General features: G+C 44.4%; 3 protein-coding genes across 5 annotated transcripts in view; 2 read left to right on the top strand and 1 right to left on the bottom strand.

Moving 5' to 3' along the window:
- The window catches only part of LOC135377533 (copper homeostasis protein cutC homolog), a 28788-nt gene extending 20007 nt beyond the window's left edge, over positions 1-8781 (top strand). The window contains exons 1-10 of one of the 3 annotated variants that reach the window (XM_064610029.1): positions 28-92; positions 5296-5372; positions 5447-5498; positions 5852-5911; positions 5980-6148; positions 6221-6261; positions 6358-6393; positions 7193-7326; positions 8379-8406; positions 8465-8781. In XM_064610029.1, the coding sequence (XP_064466099.1) occupies positions 5355-5372; positions 5447-5498; positions 5852-5911; positions 5980-6148; positions 6221-6261; positions 6358-6393; positions 7193-7326; positions 8379-8406; positions 8465-8685 (759 nt within the window). In that variant the 5' untranslated portion in view covers positions 28-92; positions 5296-5354 and the 3' untranslated portion in view covers positions 8686-8781. The other 2 variants (XM_064610028.1, XM_064610030.1) reach the window with 2 other exon arrangements.
- LOC135377528 (probable phosphorylase b kinase regulatory subunit alpha) lies at positions 201-3966 on the top strand. The gene has a single exon (XM_064610015.1). It carries the CDS (start codon positions 349-351, stop codon positions 3826-3828), a length of 3480 nt encoding a protein of 1159 aa, XP_064466085.1. The 5' UTR covers positions 201-348; the 3' UTR covers positions 3829-3966.
- A 381-nt stretch (positions 8782-9162) lies between the features above and the next one.
- LOC135377534 (acylpyruvase FAHD1, mitochondrial-like) lies at positions 9163-15338 on the bottom strand. Its single transcript, XM_064610031.1, has 3 exons — positions 15180-15338; positions 14746-14842; positions 9163-10983 (listed from the first exon to the last, which is right to left on the bottom strand). Exons 1-3 carry the CDS (start codon positions 15239-15241, stop codon positions 10492-10494), a joined length of 651 nt encoding a protein of 216 aa, XP_064466101.1. The 5' UTR covers positions 15242-15338; the 3' UTR covers positions 9163-10491.
- Between the last annotated feature and the right edge of the window lie 5983 nt (positions 15339-21321).

Genomic DNA, 21321 nt, shown 5'->3' with positions numbered 1-21321 from the left:
CGTGTGACAATTTGCTCTCGGTGATGGCGCCACTAGCTAGTATTTTTATCACATGTTTCTTGCATAAAGTTCGTTTGATCCATAACAGAACTGTAAGTGGGTTATACACTGTATTACAAACTCCTTTTCATACAATAATCCGGAATCATTCTTTATAATTATTGTTTTGCATAGTCAGGGCATGATACACCTGATGGGCCATTGTTGTGTCGCAATATTAGAAGACCTTTTTCTCGATATTTTATTCAGCACGTGAGTTCAAAATGCTTGGTTCAGTGTTGGTTGTATTTGACTCCCACCGCTTTGTTGGCTAAGTTTGAACTGTGTCTCTCAAGCACCGTGACGAACATGAGGAGCAGAAGTAATTCTAGTGTGAGGCTCGACTATTATCAGCGGCTGATATGTAAAACCATTCTGAACTTTCAAGACCCTGTCACCGGCATGATCCCGAGTCAGAAGTACGACAATCATGCGTGGGTTCGAGATAACGTCTACAGCATTTTGTCTGTCTGGGCTCTTTCAATGGCATACAAGAAAAATGCTGAACTCGATGAAGACCGGGCTAAGACATACGAGTTGGAACAAAGTTGTGTAAAGCTAATGCGGGGTCTGCTCATTGCGATGATGAAACAGAAGGATAAAATAGAGAAATTTAAAGAAAGCCCCAGCCCGAGCGACTGTTTGCATGCAAAGTACAACTCTGTAACAGGAGACATCTGCGTTGGAGACAACGAGTGGGGCCATCTGCAGATCGATGCCACATCTTTATATTTATTAGTTCTTGCGCAGATGACAGCGTCTGGAATACAGATAGTCTTCAACCTGGACGAAGTAGCATTCGTTCAGAATCTAGTGTTTTATATAGAATCTGCATATTGCATCCCGGACTATGGCATTTGGGAACGTGGTGACAAAACCAACCATGGGTTACCTGAACTAAATGGAAGCTCCATCGGAGCAGCAAAAGCTGCACTCGAAGCTATGAATGAACTGGACCTATTTGGAGGCAGAGGAGGGCCATCATCTGTTATTCATGTACTTGCAGATGAAGCACAGAAATGTGATGCAGTCTTGCATTCAATGCTCCCTCGAGAGTCAAATTCTAAAGAAGTCGATGCTGCTTTGATGACTGTCATAGGGTTCCCAGCGTTTGCTGTCACGGATCCTGACCTTATCGAACTTACAAGGTCAACTATTGTTGAGAAGCTGCAGGGACAGTATGGGTGCAAGCGTTTTCTAAGGGATGGTTACAAAACAGCAAAAGAAGACTCAAATAGGCTGTATTATGAACCATGGGAGTTGCAAGTTTTTGAAAACATTGAGTGTGAATGGCCAATCTTCTTTTGTTATATGGTGATTGATGCTTGCTTTCGTGGTGATCGTAATACTGTTGACGAGTATATGGAGATGCTTGATAGGATTGTTATTAAGACAGACGAAGGGTTGAAGTATGTGCCGGAGATGTACGCCGTACCAGATGACAAAGTGGAGCTGGAGTATGAATCACCACACAGTCAAGTGCGTGTACCAATTGGACAGATACCATTTATGTGGGCTCAGTCTCTCTATGTGATAGGCAAACTACTGCATGACGGATTAATTGCACCCGGTGAGCTTGATCCTCTGAATAGGCGTCTGGGCTCGCAGAAGAAGCCAGATGTTGTAGTCCAAGTTGTGTTGCTGGCTGAAGACAGTGATGTGCAGGAAAAATTGATGAGTTTGTCCACAGAAATTCAAACTATTGCTGAAGTTTCACCGATAGAAGTGCAACCTGCAAGAGTATTGGGCAACATCTATTCCTACCTTGGATACAGCAAGAAGATGGGTCTGTCTGGTCGTTTCTCAAAGGACGTTGGACTTCTTAGTACCAGCAAACTGTACACTCTTCAAGATCGAATTTTTGCATTCACACCACAGAACTTAGACAGTGAGGAGTTTCATCTAGTCAATGACATTGACCTCTTTGCAAGTACCCTGCGATCAGACGTTGCAGTGCTCAGGTCCAACTGGAACATGCTCGGACGTCCTACCATGGTTGTGATTATTCATGCGAAGCAACTAGAAATGGGTAAGGTGCCCATGGCATTAAAGACTGCAATAAAAAAACTCAAGAGTGGCTACATTCATGGCACTAGAGTCACCTTGGGTACATTGAATGACTTCTTGAGTACGTCTTGCGTTGCAAGCTTGAGCTTCCTCAACAATCAGGAAGAGGGGGATCCGGACAGCCTGCATGCACAAGTGAGGGACTATCTCGACAAAGAAATGAGAAGAGCCTACCTTAACAGGCCAGGAGCGCTTTCCAAGATGGTTCCACTAAAGTCGGGGCTGCCCAGCAGTCGTTCCCGTAAATCAGGCATTGCAGGGATGATCCGTAGGTCTCGATCGTTTCAGCTGGACAGCACCGATCACGATAGCCCGTATCTCAGCGCCAACGTCTCTGCTGTTACATCGCGGAGAAATTCCTCCTCAGACGACGAGTTTGATGGAGCTCCCATACGTGCTGTATCCGAGCTACAACTGGATCATGTTACAGAGTGGGAGTTACTGACCACATTCAAGGAGACGGAGTCATTGGAAGAGCAAGGTGACATCCTACATTATTTAGCAACACACAAGGGGCTCACGTGGGACACTGGCTTGGGGCAACCACATTCCATTGTGACAGTGAAAGATCTCTTTCAGGACTTCTATGAGAGGGCATGCCAGGAGAAGAAGTGGGGATTGGTTCGACACTTTGCTGGATCTCTCGGCAAGAGAGTGGAAGACCTGGCAAAATCCATGACCGATCTCTTGGTCAGGCAGAAGCAGGTAACCGTTGGCATGCCTCCGCAGAACGAGTACACCATTACTCGACCCCTTTCTACAAAAGAGCTGCGGACCATAATCAACCGGGCCCACAGGGGTGACCAGAGCACAGCCATGCTCACCCAGGAAATAGTTGTTTATCTTGGAATGTTCATCCACACAGAGCCCGAGCTTTTTCATGAAATGCTACGCCTTCGTGTAGGATTGATCATACAAGTCATGGCTTCTGAACTGGCACGCTCAATTCAATGTCCAGCGGAAGATGCCACCGATATTCTGCTCGGACTCAGTCCATTCGAGATGAAGACTCTCCTCCGCAACATTCTGAGTGGGCAAGAATTCACCGTGAAAAATATGGAGTCTGGGATTGTCTCGGTTTCATCGAGTTTCGTGAGTAAAAGGAGTGCAGCCGATACCTTCCTCAAAAGCGAATCGGAGGACGAGGACACTTTGGTAACCGTTGAGAAGCAAGGGCAGTGGATACGTAGGCGACGGCTAGATGGTGCTCTCAACAGAGTGCCCATGGGCTTTTACCCACGTGTTTGGTCAATCCTTGAGCGTTGCCAGGGGCTTTCGATAGAGGGGCGTACACTCTTGCAGACGCTAACCAAAGAAATGACACCTGGGGAGCTAAAGTTTGCCCTCCAGGTGGAGCAAGTCCTTAATTGCATTCCTGAACCGGAGTACCGTCAACTCATTGTGGAGGCCATCATGGTTCTGAGTCTGGCCGTGGAACACGATGCTGTCTCTACATTTGGGGGCTTCATGAACATTGAGAGCCTCGTACAAATGGCAAACACCCTATTCTTAGAAGATCAAAAGGAGCTGTGTGGGAATGCGACACTCTGCTGTGCGGCCACAAAAGCGACAGTCCCGTGCAGGCCTACGGCCAACATTTGCCAACATTTCTATGATAGTGCACCGAGTGGATGTTATGGAACCATGACTTACCTGGTTCGTGCTGTTGCAAGTTCTCTGCATGACATTCCACAACATGAACTGGACTGTACTATGTCATGATCTAACTTTTTTAGTTTGCTCAATGTGATAGGTATGTTCAAATTACTCGAGATGTCGTCAGAGCTGTACGTGTCTGCATTCAACTTGGTAAAGATAAAGCATGCAGTCCTAACACGGCCTTAAGCCCGTAATGAGGTGCCTTCGTAGGTGTGTGAGTCACTGATAGGATAGTCATGTTCAAGTAGAGTTACTTGATGCGAGTGATATTTACCAAAAGACTTCAGCGTGTGTTATCAGATAAAAATATGCACATATAGAGCTTACGTGCTGTTCCTCACGAGCAGGACCTCCTCGTGGTCACTGTGCAGTGCAAAAATTGCCTAATGCTGAGAGGTTACTGCTAACAAATAAAAATGTGTGTGGAAAGAGAAATCTTGTTTTGTGAAGAAAACGCTACCAATAGTGCTCATAGACTCACTCTCTTCTGTGGTGTGAAGTTAAGAAGGTTGCAAAATAATTTGACACGACTATATTCCATCTAGTGATTTTCCCCATGTTCCATCGTGTTGCTTTTCTTCAGTGCTTCTCACGAAAATAGATGTAACATTGTTATGTTGTTTCGTTTAAGTCATACATTTTGAATGTGACAAAGTCAACTTGAGGCCATTATTGATTTTTTGTGGGTAAAATTACATATAACAATCTTTCCTGGAAAACAAAACACAAAAAGCAAGAGGCAACACCCTCTCCCTCTCAAAAGAGAAAGGAAGCAGATGCTGACCCATAATTTACTAACAGCAGTACAGGTACTTCTTGTCTGAATACTTGAGTCTCCATGTGTTTACGTAAGATCTTTTTGTATTTCCACGTTGTACTGTGTTATACGTAGCCTATATATGGCACTGATAGGTCCTTGGAACATATTTTTTACAAATTAATAGCCAGTGTATAGTATTAGAAATGTATTCCACAGAGCAGTCTAAATAAATTATTGTTGTTTAAAAGCTGTGGATGTATGATTTTAGAGCATCTTTTAATCATCTTTACCTAGTTTCTGCATGGTTAAGCTTCCTAGGATCATTCTGATAGCTCTACTAAAAAGGTTTGCACATGATTTGGCATACTGGAAAGCACAGAAAATTCCAGCTTGACAAGTAAGGCTCGACTTCAGTGAAAGTTTGTTCTACTGGTTGACGGAGAAGATGGCATAGACGCAGGCCAGCTGGTGGGTGAGGTCCATGAAGAATACAGCCTGAGCTTGGGCAGCATCAAATAGGGACGACACTGTCGTCCTTATCCGTTTGCTGCCCAAGCAGCTCTTCATGGATCTAGTGGTTGCCAGTGCAAGAAGGCAGAGAAGAGTTATCTTGGAAAAAAAAGATTCTGTGAAGCATAAGCTGCTATAATACACCTTATGGACAGTGTTCAAATGCAGGTTGAAGCACTCATCACTGCATCAAAGTGACTTTGTGAGAGCATTCAAGGAACGTGTATTTCATTGACACCTGTATGTTATCATATTGCCAGGCTCATAACGGCAAGTCGTGACTACAGGCACTAGAGGGAACTTGTGCTGTGCAAACAGGATGGAAACACAATTTGAGGTAAGTTCGTAGTAATACTCAGACAGTATGCTGCACATTATCAAAGCTGCCTCACAGTACACTCGTAATTCTAGGTTGAAATATGTGTGGACTCCCTCGAATCGGCTATTAATGCCAAAAAAGGAGGTAAGGCAGCATTTGTCTGTGCCATTAACCATTCCCAAAATTCAGCTTGTGCCAGGATAGCCCAGTACTGAATTTTCTGTATCTGCACTAACAAGTTGCAGTATACCAACACGACACACTATTGAACAGCATAACCGATATGGTTTTAGGCAAGGTAACCTTTCCCTTAGTAGAACTGCAGTGATTCTTGGAAGGATAATTTTCCACAATTTGAGCTAAAAAAATTGCACGTGTTCCGCAGTGTGGACAAATTAAACTGGAGCATTTGTAAGCCATTTGTGGGAAAGTGTTGCTTCAGATTCCAATACTGTGCTGATGCTCACAGCAGCATCTCGAACTGCTCTTTACTTTAGGAGCGACAAGAATTGAATTGTGTTCCAGTCTGCTTGATGGTGGTATAACACCGAGCCTTGGTACGTATCTTTGCATTGAGAACTAAGTGACTGAGCTTCTATAGTGGCATTTGTGCATGCATTGGCAGGAATGTTCAAGGTGATGAGGAAGAAAATAGACATTCCCATATTTGTCCTCATTCGGCCACGTGGCGGGGATTTTTACTATGCTGAAAGTGAGATTGAAATAATGGAAGAAGATATATCAATCTTAAAAGCCCATGGTGCACATGGTATTGTTCTCGGCGCCTTGACTAGGTTAGTACAGTGCATAAGTTCTGCTTTTATGAAGGATGCAACCAATGAAGTTTGTACATTGTCTCCACGCAGTGACGGAGCTGTCGACAGAGAGGCCTGCCAAAGGTTGATTGGTGAGATTTGTGCTCAGTAATGTAGCTATGTGATGTGCATGTATTGTGCCGATCTCCAAAATATATTTAATGGAAATACTGCTTTCATCATTTCAGAGGTGGCCAATCCGCTGCCTGTAACATTCCACAGAGGTATTGTATCAGTGTACCATATACAACGCTTCTCTGCTGTTGTTTGACTTTGTATGACGAGCGTATAAACCGGACTATAGGCAGAGGTTTTTTTCCACAAAAAACAAAAAGAAAGCAGAAGGGCATGAGATACTGCCTTCGTCTTTTAAAGGTGTCAATGGGTGATATTTTTTCCTGTTTTCTCTTTGGAAAATGGGATCCACTTATACACGGGATTGACCCATAATCCGGTTTATACGGAACAAAACAGTCTGCTGCTTGCATGAATAGCAACCCGTATATATTCTAACCAGTGCCTTAAAGGGACGGTCCCATCCGTTCCAGTCGATTTTGAAACTTTAGTGTCATTCTATTCCTCCTTGACCACTGACCACGGTATCGAAAATCCCACGCGAAATAGTGGCGTAGTTTGACCGTTACTCGACGGAATACATGACAAGAGCAGACGCCGGTTGTTGAGAGTATTCCGGAATTCCCTCTCTGGAAAACCGAGAAAACATCACTTCCTAAGAATCAATGAGGGCGCGACCTGAGTTAGTGCCGCGTTCCACTCCTCTGCTTTGTGAATGATGTCATGCCACTGGAGCTTCTGCAGCCGCAGCCGCAGCAGCAGCGCCGACCTTTAAAATCTGTTTATTTGATATCTAAAGACTTTCCGGACTAAGAAAGTAGCCAGGTATATTGTCGGCCGATGCGGAACGATAGTGGCATCGGTTTCATAGGTGGGTTTCCGGATGTGACTGTCCCTTTAAGAGCAAGCAGCAGTTTTGTTGTGGATACATTGTAAGACCTCCCCCAGCATTTGACATGACGAAGGATGCATTCCGAGCACTTGAAGACGTAATTGCTCTGGGCTGCAAGCGCCTCCTTACAAGTGGACAGAGCAAAACAGTAGCTGACGGTCTCGAACTTCTGGGAAAGCTGTCAAAAATGGTAATTTACGAAAACTCTTTCAGCCTTGATAAGGCAGGTTGACCCCTACACGATATGCATACTGTAGAAGTGTTTTTTTCCGCGTGGAAAAATTTTCACGTTTTCGAGCAGAGCTGCTTTGAGGATTGATTCGCGAGAACTTAAATTCGCGGCACGTTGCATCTGTGTTGAACCCGGATAGAGCTTTTCTGGATACAGGTTATGTTTATGTTAAGGTCACAAGCCATCAGATCTTTTCGCTTTCGTATTTTACTGCATGTTAGTACCACGAAGCAACTGTGGCTATGAGCTTTGGAACGGATGGAGAAAAAGACTGCAGGAAGCAGTGGGTGATGTTCAATACTATGAATCTTCAGCTCACTTCAGGAAGGAAACACTGACATTTATCTCGAAAGACTGTCAGAAAAGCCAGGGGCACCTATGAGAGTAGAGCCGGTGATGGGATTTGATCCCACCACCTCCCTGTCGTTAGCATGACCTCGAAGTCACCACCACCACCGAGCAGATATGTAAACTCGGCACGACACTGCTTACTTTTCTTTTTTGTTAGACTGAGTAAAATGTACCAATAAAGGCTGGTAAAAGTCAGGACTGCACCTCAACTTGGTGGTCCATGCACTCATGACCGTCCCCATCTTCATGCACTGCTGGTCAAAGGTTACACAGAGGACAAAGTTGTGGTCCATACAGGGCACAAGAAACGATTTCCACGTGTAACAACTATTTAACTGAACTCGAGTAAAGAGTTACATTTGTGCACAAGGTAAACGTATGGTAGCAGGGGTTATATCCCTGCCAAAAGGCTGTACTTGTGTACTCAAAGGGGCACGTCATATATTACATAATTCACCCGTATTTTTCTGCACACTCCTCTCGGCTGCGTGGAGAACATGCTGTTGGTAAGAGACGGCGTCCCATGATGCAATGTGCTCTTTGCGTTCAGCATTCTCAAAGGGATGGTGTAGAAGGAGCTTTGACAAGAATACGGCACCAACATTGTGATACTATGATGCATAGCTTGTGCTGCTGAAGTACTCAACTTTTTATTACAGGCGCAGGGCAAGATAATCATCATGCCAGGTCAGATCTCACACCACAGGAGACTCCTACAGCATTCAATGTACTTTATACCTTTTAGGAGGAGGCATTAATGAAGACAACCTAGAAGCTGTGCTTCGAATTACGGGTACAAAAGCGTTCCATTCATCAGCAAGCATTTCTGCAAAATCGCAAATGACATTTATCAATGAGAAAGTCTCGATGGGTTCAGGCAGCTCAGAGTACGCTTCGAAAGTGTGCAGTGCACGGAAGGTAGAAAACCTTGTGCAAATCGCCAAGGGATATTTCCATTCCGGGTAAATGGTATGAGCATATGTTGAAGCAGACAACACTCCAACTCAGACTCTTCCAACTCTTGTACTTGTGACAATTAAAGGGTCCTCATTTGTCAACATACTATCGTGATATCAATTTTGATGCTGAGGTTGTGGAGACAAGTAGACAGTCGAGCCAAGGCGTTTAATGGACACAAAACTGGAATGTCGATTACCGCGGGGCCTCTGCTTCTGGATATTTTTCCAGTCTCATTGTCTTGTTCTACAAGGTTGCAGCACCACTGGCAGACTGTGCTCATGAAACATCTGCCAAGGTTTCATACATATCACTTCACACCTACCTTTGTAGGTACTGCAGCTGACAAAGACTATACTGCCACATTGCAAAAGTGACTTTATTAGTAGATAAGAGAGCAAACACTATCAAGGACAGATGTGTCTCTAACTGCCCCAACTCTTAAAGCACACTTGCTTGAATCAATCTCTGAATATCCTCCACTGCCATGTTCATCTACTTCCCTGCCATTTATACCAATTTACCTCCTGCCACCCATTAAAAATTTTGTAATGCCTTAGTTTCCTAGCCAACAAAGGCTCAACAAACAGCTATGAGCGCTAAAAGAGTTAAGAAATATTGAGGACTACATGACTAGTGCTGTTTACAGGGCAGCTTACTGAAGACACATTTAAGCTTGTATGGGGAAATAGGGCAACATACAGTTGTCAATTCAGTGTTGCAGTTGAGACAAAATGAAAGCAATCTATGTCTGCTTAATAAAACGTTACAAAAACTGCAAAAAGAAAGCTTGCACAGAATAAAGGCACTCCCCCCCCCTCCTCCAACTTCAAAACTAACTTGCACTGAAAAAGTAATCACAATGTCTAGACAGTACAGTGTTGGACTTCCAGGGCTACAATTAAAACCTACCAGTCCAACCTTAAGAAGAACATATCGAGAAGGGAGGAAGTGCAGGCATCTTGAGACACAATACAGAGGGTACAAATAAAAAACAAAATGTAAATAGAAAGCACCCCAACACAACAGTTTATGCATGAAAGGGAAAGGCAATGTAATTCGGAAGAACAACATTGCAAAATCAAATTGGCAAGCTCAAGTAATGGGAAGTGCAACATTATTTTTTAAAGCTAAACTGCAGCATGTATACAGCATGGTGTATTTGTTTTGTCCCTACCACGTGAGGGGCATTAATTACATGAGGCATCACTGATACAGTGACCACCAGTGGAATCCTAGCAACCCATACTGCCTATCTGAACATGCCGCGAGAGCTGACACCGTGTAGACCCACTGCATCAATGTTACACTTAGGTATGACAGAGTGTTTTGCGTGTAGGTGGCAACATCCATTCTGCACCCAGACATCTGTGGTGTAAAATTTGTACCTTCTGTAATTGTAGACACGATCTGATTGCCCATTATGTTTCCACAATTTTTTTTGTGGCACTTGGCTTGCGTGTTAGCATCAACAGTCAAGAAAATGACAGGTGATGCATAATCATCCATATACTATATGGACGGTGGCTACGTCGTGAGAGCTTTAAAATATCCTTCCGTCTGTCTATTATTTCTATACTCCCAGAAAGTGAGTTACCACTGAAATGGTCACATTATTACAGCGGCACATTTTGTTTTCTACTGATGCTGGGCAAACACTGCACTGAAACTTCAATGGTACAAAAAAAGGCCTTGCTATAGCTTTCCAATCGAAAGTGTAAAAATTAATAGTTTTTCTACACACCAGCAATGTCCAGCTAAAATTGGACTACTGTGTGAACTGGATAAAAAAAAGTGCAAAAAATAGTAATAATGCTACTTTTGTTGTTCAACACTGAACTTCATTTTGCTATGTCCTTCGAGGCCGGCTTCAATAACGTCGCCCGATCGAATGGGGCCAACGCCAGCTGGAGTACCTGTCAGGATCAAATCTCCCGGCTCAAGCGTGAAGAACCCACTGATATAACTGATAATAGTGGGAATATTGAAAATCATATCTGAGGTTCGCCCCTCTTGGCGCAGCTGACCGTTCACCCGACACCACAGGCTCAGCTCATGGGGCTCTGGAACATTCTCCTTGGGGATGAAGCTCCCCACGGGGCAGGACGTGTCGAAGCCCTTGGCTATTTCCCAGGGATGTCCACGGGCCTTGGCATCGTTCTGCAACTTTCGAGCGGTCATATCCAGACAGAGGGCGTATCCACCCACAAAGTCCATAGCGGAACGAACGTCCACATCTTTGGCTTTGCGACTGATGATAACTCCTAGCTCAACTTCGTGGTGTAGTTCGTCACAGGCTCGTGGGATCTGCAATTCAATTGTGAAAATTGTTTTAAAAAAAAATTGTAGTTGTTTAGTAGGAAGTCGAAGGGCTGGAAGGAAGTGGGAAGCTCTTGCGAGGCACGTCAACCAGAACATCAACTATTCTTCTTTATTTGAAGTGTGTTATGTGCACACAAATGAGAAAACGATGAAAAACCTCAGAGTAGGTCAATAAAATCTTCAATCAAAATAATTAGCCTAAAGTCTTAGGAAATGCTCACCAAAGCTTTTGAAAAATATGGCAAGAAAGTGGTGGGCACAACTTCCACACTTAAGAAAACCCAAGATAAGAGGGACTGGTGTAAGACTACAAAAGATAGTGGTGCATGTGTGATACTACGTAGATAAAATGCAAGTCGGTCAGCTGCCTGTGCAGCTCCCTGGTTTCCCCCTTATCGCCTGTGGAGCGACCTCATTGGTACTTCTCTCAAATAAGGGGACAACAGCTAAGAGCTCAAGGGGAGGCACACGTTGTTTCGTCTATGGGCTGGAAGAGTGCAGTTGACGAACAGTGAGCAAGTGTCGATGGCGGGATTCGAACCGGCGGGTCTTAATTGTGCCTCTGCAATTTACCTTTCTTCTAAGGGCACATGTGCAGAACTGTGCATTGTCTACGAACACCCACTTATTGCTGCCCTGTGAGTGGACGGACACTTCGTCACATAGTTTCTCCAAGCTTTACTCTATCTCCTGTGGAGACAAACTGCCGTAGCGTAAAGGTACTGTAACTTGAGCAGAGTATTTAAGTTATATATCGCAAACACTTTTGCGAGTAACTTGGTATCTTTCAAAGGTCAGTTTTCAGCAGGGAACGATAGCGGTAATGGTAACAGAAACAGAAACGGTATGTTACCGAAATTGGAGATGGTAACAGTAACGGAAACGAAATTGAAAGGCTGGTATAAGAAACGGATAATGGAAACGAAAATATAGCAGTAACGAAAATGGAAACGGTAACCAAAATACGTCCGTTACCCTTCCCTGGTTTTTAGTAGTCCATTTTACAGTGAACCCTCGTTAATATGACCGCCTCCGTTCCCGCAGATTGTGGTCATAAAGCGAATTGTCATAATAACGAGAAAGTGGTCCAGTGGGGACCAGAGGGCATGCACGGCAGAACAAAACGTACGCATGATGTTGTACAACAATTTATTTAATAAAAAAGTCTGTCAGCAATGACTGCTTGGAGTAGCTTGCAGTGATCAGCTTTTCTAACTGTACAAGAGTATTATTGATCACGCAAACTATATTAATGTCATTGTGTTGCTCAAAAAACAATAAAGGCAACCTTCAGTGCTTCAAGCCCTCCTTCAACCTTCAAGCCCTCCTTTGTGCCCATACCCCCTCTCCGGAGGTTGTTGTGTATACAGGGTGTCCCACCGAAAAAGGGCCAGGGGCTAAAGAAAAAACGGAGTGCTCTACACAAATGGAACCAACTCTACGTGCTTGGCAGTTGTGTGGTCTATCCAAAAATATTTTTTTCATCGCCCCTTGTCAATTAATTAGCGGTAATTAATTTTCTAACTTTTTAATTATCGGTTTTAGTTCTCAGATGTCAATGAGGAAGTTGTGGTACATGTCGAAAAAGACGCAACTGAAGTAGTTCGAGGTTGCTATGGCTTGTGGTTTTGTTTTTTCCCGGGTTTAAAAATTGGTTTCAGAAGCCGCGCGCAACCACAGAGCGCTCCCCATGATTCGGCGCCCGCGCGCGACGATTGCAGTGCGCTCTGATAGGTGTGCCGTGAAACAGGTGAAATATCTTCCTCTTGTGTGTCGTGGCCCAAGGATGGTCTCCAAGCGCTAATCTCAAGGTGAATGTACGCCGGAGGGCGCTGGAATCGTCGCGCGCAGGCGCCGGATTGTGGGCAGCGATCTGCGGTCCGCCCGGCATCTGAAACCAACTTTTAAACCCGGGAAAAAGTGAAACCACAAGCATAGCGACCTCGAACCACTTCAGTTGTGTCTTTTTCGACATGTACTACAACTTCCTCATTGACATCTGAGAGCTAAAACCGATAATTAAAAAGTTAGAAAATTAATTACCGCTAATTAATTGACAAGGGGCGATGAAAAAAAAAATTTTTGGATAGACCACACAACTGCCAAGCACGTACAGTTGGTTCCAGTTGTGTAGAGCTCTCAGTTTTTTCTTTAGCCCCTGGCCCTTTTTCGGTGGGACACCCTGTATAATGACGGTTTTGCTATTAAATTTTATTGCTGTGTCTGAGAAAATTGTTGTCTGTTGTTTATTTCCCTGTCTCGGGTTGCATCCTTGTCATCATGAACCAGCTTGTCTGCGCCCTCTCTCTGTTGTCGATTCTTCAGTGCTTCACTGCTTTAGCAATCCGAGAAGAGGTATGAGTAATCTCGAGGTCAACAACGCCTTGAGTCACCCTAATCCTTTGCGCCCCACTTTAACTGTGTCACTTTGTTCCTGAGAAACTTAAGCAGCCACTCAAAGGGGTGCGTGACGCGGTCATAATAACGGGAGGATAATACGTGTCTTTGACCCCAGCTGTGCCCAAAAATCTCGGTCATAGTCCGATAAGCGGAATGTCATATTAACGGGAAGGATTTACATGGGGAAAAAACCGTTCCCCACGAATTCGGTCATAAAGCGTGAATGTCAGATTAACGGGGGTCATAATAACGAGGGTTCACTGTAAATACTTTTTTCAATAACTGCTAGTCATTTTCCAAGTTACTTTGAAGATACTTCACGGTGTATGACACTGAGGTCGAGCGGAAGATTCTCTTTTGTCTCGGCGATGCACTTTGTGCTGTACGTACGCTTTAGCGTCCGAGATGTTCAGGACAGCTACATCCCTCTTGGGAAGGGGTAGCGTACAGCGCTTCGGGTTTGGAAGCATATACGAGGCGATGTGTTGTCCTGAAGGGTATGCGGGTAAACCATTGAGACCCCTATCGCGCAGAATAGAAGACCTGTGCCGAAAGCTGTAGCGAGAGGGGGCACGTCAAATATTAGTAACTCTTTATGAGGTTAAAGCAATGATAAGGAGAAAAACGACAGTAAATTCTGTCTTGTCTGTAGAGCATTTGTTCGCACCTGCTCAGTATTGGGGGTAATATCTTTAAAAGAACACCGGGGCATGCTATCAGATAATAATTTTGAAAGGCAGCTGTTCCTGCGAGCTAATATAGCTTCTCGGTAATGCCATTTTCAACTTTACACTCTTCGTATCCCGTTGATTGCCAATTCGAACTGTGACGTCAATGTATCTTGAAAGTAACGAGTTACTTTTGAACGTATCTTAAATACTTTCCAAGATTGGGTACCTAGTACTCTACTCAGTTACTTTTGGTTTTAGTTTACTTAGTGACTTAACATAAACACATTTTGTTAGCAGGAGTGCCGCCAGGATTTTTTCCACAGGGGGAGCAGGGCAGAATGTTTGGGGTGGTGCTGTTTCAACTGCACCCACAAACTACATTGTCTTGGCTCAGATCTGGAAGCCAAGCATGTGTGTGCCAATCATGTGACCCCCAGACCTTCATTGTGTGTGTGGCAGGATGGTGAATAAACCATGTCACGGTTGTCTGGTTGAGATCTCACGCATACCGTTCACAATCAAAGGCGAAGTGATAGCATAACTGATGGCTCTTCATTTTTGTTTTCTTCTACTTCCTCGGCATTCATTGCATGCACCCCGTGTAATGCAAAACACATTGATGTATGAACCATGCGTGGTCTTCGCGTCAAATCATTGACTCAGCGTGGTAACTTACTTTAATAGGGTTTCCTTCAACAACGTACGCTGTTGGTGGTTTCATAAAAAGCAGTGGCTTTTCGGGTACTTCATTTCCAAGTTCCGCAGCATGGTCCCTAGTAATTACATCACGCAAAGTAAGCAAACAAACCCCAAACATGAAGGGAAACAGATCCAGCACAATGTGACTTTATAAGGCTTACGACAGATAAACAACATTCCACCATCTGTTGTGTTGTCATCACGCAACATTACATTGTACTCGTTAATAAGCTTTTCAGTTCAAAGAAAGCACACTTCGATGACTTCTAACGCCGGCAGCTTGTCAATTAAATTCAATCACAGCGCAGCTACTATCACACAGAGAAGGATATGACTACGCTAACACGGTCATGCACACACATCGAAGTCACAAGTAGGTCACAGCTTTGTCTGAGTTCCGCGAAACATTACCTGTAATTTCTTCCGACGCATATGATTTTCCTTCCAAATTCCACAAACCTGCTCAGCCTCATGCTGACCAAGAGCCGAAAATAAAGCGGACGAGGTCAAGTACAATGTTGCCACACACGCTCGGCTGCGCTAGACAAGTCTGCTGGTTTATCAGATCAAAATGTTGCAGTGACATCAAAACAAAGTATGACAAACAGGACACGATGCTGTGGATGAGTATGAAAGGAATAACAAAGTTTTTTGTGATGCATCTGCAGTAATTAAAACGGGTTTCACGACGGATAATAAAAACGAAACGCAGGAATTTGTCGGCAAGTGCATCGGCTGCCTAACATTTCTTTCTTATTTGAACCCATAGTCAGTAAACGCATTCCAGAGAAAAAGGTCCAAACGGCGGCATTGGGTTTTCCACAACAAAGGTGCGGGGGAGGGTAATGAAACTTTGGGGGACTGGTGGGGGAGGGGAGCAGGTCCGGGGTGCGTAGAAAGTGATGCAGAAATGTACTCATTCTTGGTTATGGGACTGCTCCCCGTATACCCATCTCGGGAACCTGGGTTATCACAAAATCACGCCATTTGCGTGCGTTAGAGTCATATACGAGCAATGCTTATTTATTTCGTATTTAATTCCCCACAGCTCCAAGTGGCATTAATAGGGGTGGGCATATGCGTAACGGATAGTCCAGAAAAAAAAATCCATTTGTATAAATACTTTTTTAAAACTATGGTTACAACGACAACATCAAATTTCTACCAGGTTCCGGAAACAACATACGTAATACAGACGTTTGAGACAACAATATTAGAAGGCAAAATTTTAGAGAATTACGCAGACTTTATCGAAGGTTAAGATGGTGAAAGTTTAATCCAATCTTGAACAGTCCGAAAAAAAAAAAAAGAATATTAAAAAGTAGTGGTTTTGCAGAAGTATGACTTTATTTTGTGCAAGTTGTCGCAACCTGTTACGTACTGTGGTTCAGGGGTAGGCAGTAACAGTATTTTTTTTTTTTTTTTGTATTGACACTATCTCTGTAATACTTTTGAGTTTTTGTATTATGTCTTCTGCGAACGTATTTCTATCTGCATTATAATACACAAAATTGAAGTATTACAATATAATACTACAGAACAGGCGTCTTCAACACTCGACCCGTGGGCCGTATACGGCACGTAATCAACTATTCTGCGATCTGAGAAACCTTGACTACCAAATAGAAAGATGCTGCCCCCTCAAAAAAATTCAGTGAAGAGTAAGGAATAAAACTAGATTTTCATCCATTGCTTTTACCTTTTCCTAGCATATGTTCTACCCCTGTCCATGTTATGCAGCATATATATGCATGTGAGCACTTGTGACTCATGAGCCTCAATAACAAGTTATGGTCACAGCAACCTGGTCTTCTCCTGCACATTGGTAAGCTCTCACTGTGGATTAAGATGGGCTCATATTAAACCCCGCACAGGCTTATACAGTTTACAAGCTTATAGGAAGCCTTTTCTCATGTTATTCGCGAGGAATTAGCAAGGAACACAGAGAGGCAGAGAATAAAAAAGTGAGCGGGCATAATTATGTACAAGGACCGTTATATTCTAACTGATTAGGCATCATATTAAACTGGCAAACCCATCTAGTATCAACAAAGTCAGCTTGCTATATGCAAAGGCAACAACACAGTGTGTAAATAGGAGATAATTTCAGAGCGCCTGAGCATTATCAGAATCGTTAAAGAAGAACTATACGTATTTTAAATGCGATTTTAACGCGCTTTTGAGGCCACGGTGTAGCCGCGTCGCGTCACGCTGGTTGGGGACGGGCAGGGGCACCCTCACTCCCGCGACTCGAGGCGCACTCTCTCCCTCGTTTGTTTCTTTATCGCGCCGCCTCGGCTGAGAAGAAACGTTTCGACGGATTGGAAGATCTTTACGATAACGGTTTCGAAAAGAGCACATGATGAAGCTAAGCACATGATTCCTTCGAAGTGGCTGACATCACGTTGCTGATCCTTGAATTGACAGCTTCCTTTATGGTGTCGTTTCCGTAGAGTTGTGTTAAAATGTGTGCTTCCTTTTATACCTCCATGGTGTCTGCACAGCACGTCTCGCGTGATGTCGTCTGCATCATCCGGGAGCATTCGGGCAAGTATAGAGTTCACAGATGTGCCGCCATTGCTGCGGGAGATGAAGACGCGATGGCCGAAAATGAGGAACGTAAGCGGAGTGCTGGCGATAATAGGGAGTTTTAGGAAACCGTGAGCACCCTCCGATTCCTTTTCTGTACCGCTATCAGCCGATATCTGATTGGCTGATAGCGATACGGAAAAGGAATCGGAGGGCGCTCACGGTTTTCTAAAACTCCCTAATGCCAGGAAGCGGCGTGCGACAAAGCGTGCCGCGTGCCAGCGTGACACTCGGCCAGTGTTCAGAAATGTGCACCAACGAGTATAGTGATTTCAACAGGAAGTGAGCGCGCTTGCAGGCGGCACCCGTGTTTCTGCACGAAGTCTATGGCGACCTATGGTCGGGTTTGCCGTTGCGCCGCACGCAAATCATGTAAGGTCACAGCGCAAGCATCGCGCTTCGTCTAGCATGCTGTCGCATTTCGTACGCGTTTGGGAGCCAAAGAGTACAGTGATTTTTTCTCTCTCGAATCGTTTTTCATATTTTCAGTACTCCGTTTCCAAAGACAGCTTGTTTATTTCTGTTGGTGTGTCAAGTGGAGTTTTTCAGTAATTGTTACGCATACCAACTGGCTACACAATAACTACACAGCTCCTGTTCTTTGGGTACATTTTGATTGTATGGTATATTTTAGGGTATTTTATGGTAACTACGGCTATGACTTTTCTGTGCGGCCCTCCCTGATGTGGTCTAAGGCCAATGCGGTCCGCGACTCGATTTGAATTTGAGGCCGCTGCTCTAGGAGATTGGACGCTACATATGGAACCTGCATGTGGCTATGCCGTGAGAGATATCCTCTCGGTTTTCCGGCAGACATTCGAGACAAATATCGGCGCGGTTTCTCCTCCGAGTCGGCTTCTCCATTTGCACATCATGCAAAGGTACAGCAAGACGGACTTGGGAGTGCGGGAAGTACGGGCACGAAGGAGAGGAGACACAGAGACGAGGCCAACGTGTATTACCAAAAAGCCGAACGACTCGCGCTGCTCAGGGGCACAGTTGCTTACAACTATAAAGCAGTGATGTTCAGGCACTAAAAACTTGTATTTAGGCGCATAAAATAGGCCGTAAAAATTGTGTAATATATAGATACAATCATCAGTCAACATGGGAACTTTTTATTTTTTAAATTCCATGTTAGCGCCGCGAAGCAACTGTGGCTATGAGCGGCGTACAGATGGGGACAGATGGAGAGAGGACAGCAGAAAGGAGTGGGGGGACAGTGGGGTTAGTATGCGTAGTGGGCCGACTTCAGGGGGAACTGTGCCGACATTCGTCTGGAAAGTCTCCGGAAAACCCAGGGAAAACCTCAGACAGCACAGCCGGCGGTAGGATTCGAACCCACCATCTCCCAGTCTTCAGCACGACCTTGGCTACCACCGACGACAGGTGCATTTCGGCCGTGCCGCTGATACCGTGGGAATAAACGACGTGGTTACAATGGGAGGGAGGGCAGAATAAATCTATTTCGTGCAGTCATGCCGGCCTCGGTGGCTCAGTCGGCAGCGTGTCCGCCTGCTAATCCCAAGATCACGGGTTCAAACCCGGCTGAGGACGGTGGCAACTTGGTAGAAGGGTACAAAATGCTGAGAGGTGCTTCCGCGGGGGACGTTAAATGTGGTGTGTCGAGATGTCGGCGCACGTTAAAGAACCCTCAGGTGGGTAAAATTAGTCCACAGACCCGACCACTGTGGCGTCGCTCATGATCACGGTTGTCTCGCGGCGTAAATCCCCGAATTATTATTATATGTTATCATGCAGCCATGCCTTTTCCTCCTTTGAAAGAAGAGAGAGAGAACGAGATAGATTAGTAAAAGCAAGCTTGCATCAGTTCACTATCAAACATGGCACACATAGTGTGGAAAGTTGTAGAGGCAATCGCATAGTATACGAGCACCATTTCCAAGTTACGGGGTAGTATGTTGTGCCCTTCATCATCAGAATCTGTTTGTATGATGAGAATGAACGCTCAACGTCCACTGACGTTATTGGTGCACATACACTTGTACTTCGTAAGATTACAAGCCTTTATCTAGAGTCCCTAAATATCTGCATGACCTTAGAGGCACCATCCGCCAGTGGGGCTGTACCCATCCATGACGCTGGTTTGCTGTTGTTGCTGTTTCTTGCAGATGTGGCACATAGCCAATAACGTCTGCTTTTCATCGCTCTCTCTCTTTTCATCCACGTTTCTTTTTGCTTTGCATTTCCCTCAAAGAAGAAATGAGAAGAGAGAAAACGAAAAAGGGAAATCGTTCTTTTTCTCTCTTTCTCGTTTCTACTTTGTTGCAAATCAGTACAAAACAGATTTTCAAGCGATCATGAAAATTATGAGAAAAAATAATGAAAAGTGAACTTTTCGTTTGAAGCCTCAGAAGTGCAGCCAACGCCCCTGTGACTGAGGATCAGAACAACAAGAGGGTGGACAGCTCAACCAGACAACTATAAAAAAAAAGAAAAAAGAAAAAGAAAGAAAGAAAAGCAGCCTTGGTGCACTTGACAGCTATCCGGAGGCAGACAGTCACAGATCCAGTCTATAAGTTAGATGCACTCAGATTTGATCGTAACTTAGATACCAAGTTACTATCACAACTACTTTTGGAAATAACTTGGTATCTTAACTTGAATACTGTTTGGAAGTAACCTGCACTCATTTCTTAAGTCACTACTAATCAGATATTACCTTTATTATTTTTTCCCGGGAGATAGGCAGGTCGAGATAAAGATTAGCTCCCTCTGTTTTCGTTGGCTCTCTGCAACTTAAACGTGCATAAATTTCATCCCAGATATTCTGGGGTACCTGGTCATTCTGCGGAAAGGGGTGGGGCGCGGACAATTGCTCAACGGACAATTGCTCACCAAAAAACTGCTGAGGCCGGACATGTGCTCACCGCAGAACCACTGAAGCCAGACAATTTTTATGTGGTGTGATTTTGTTTCGCATTTATGGCACGGACGGCCTTCATACTTGACTTTTTTTTATGTTTTCTGAACTTCTTTTTTGCCTTTCTAAGGTTGCTTTAAATAGATCTGGGAAATTCACCAGTTAAGAGGGTGAGGCGAGAAGTCGCCCGCTTGCAGGCATGCCCGAAGCAGGGAAGGGTAACGGTAATAGTAACGGAAACAGAAACGGTATATTACCAAAATTGGAGATGGTAGCGATAACGGAAACGGAAACGCATACCACGGTCCTCCATTACCGGAAACAGAAACGGAAACGAAAATTATCGTCCGGTATTGAATTCGGGTAATGGCTATTCCGGTTGTGCAATGATATTTGAGTGACTTTTCACTTTATTTTTGTATTTTGATGACTCCATTCAATGTAATGCTCTAAATACTACACCAGAGCATCGAAACAAAGCGCAATATTGGATCTCGCTTTCCTCGCCCCAGTCCTCATAACTCCATGACATATCAACACATGCCTATACTCCACCATAGAACGAGGATGACAGCCTACGGTATTTAGATATTTATTTCCTATTTATTATATTTTTTTCGTTTCACCGTGGCTATGGCTACTGAGAGCGTCCGCTTAGGAATGCGACATTGGATGAAGGTTACGCCCATCTTGAGTTGCTGGACTCAGAGTGAGTAAAGACTGAAGAGACATGTTCCTACATTTTTAAAAAATATCTTGCAAGATGTCCGCATCCCAACGACGTAAAATCACTTGTGTAGTGCATACGCGCGGCACACCGTAGCAGCATTTGGGCAAAACAGGGTACTGACAGAGCCGGACGGGCCGTCCTCCCGGAGCTCTGTAACAGCTTATCTATTACCGGAAACAGTAACGGAAACATAACGGAAACGAAACTGAAAGCCCGTGGTATCAGAAACGAATAACGGAAACGAAAATATAGCAGTAACGAAAATGGAAACGGCAACGAAAATACGTTCGTTACCCTTATCTGGCCCGAAGCGTCTCTGTCAGGACTACTGCGTCACTAGGATCTTCCAA

The sequence above is a fragment of the Ornithodoros turicata genome, chromosome 1 (assembly GCF_037126465.1).
Source record: "Ornithodoros turicata isolate Travis chromosome 1, ASM3712646v1, whole genome shotgun sequence".
Classification (NCBI taxonomy): Eukaryota; Metazoa; Arthropoda; class Arachnida; order Ixodida; family Argasidae; genus Ornithodoros; species Ornithodoros turicata.
Note: the sequence above shows the minus strand (reverse complement) of the source record. Positions and strands in the feature narration are given on the sequence as shown.

Coding starts and splice junctions, on each gene's coding strand:
- LOC135377528 (XM_064610015.1), top strand. CDS start 349: ATGAGGAGCAGAAGTAATTCTAGTGTGAGGCTCGACTATTATCAGCGG.
- LOC135377534 (XM_064610031.1), bottom strand. CDS start 15,241: ATGAGGCTGAGCAGGTTTGTGGAATTTGGAAGGAAAATCATATGCGTC. Junction 14,843..15,179: donor TGCGTCGGAAGAAATTACAG/GTAATGTTTCGC, acceptor TGTAATTACTAG/GGACCATGCTGCGGAACTTG. Junction 10,984..14,745: donor TTGAAGGAAACCCTATTAAA/GTAAGTTACCAC, acceptor ATTGAATTGCAG/ATCCCACGAGCCTGTGACGA.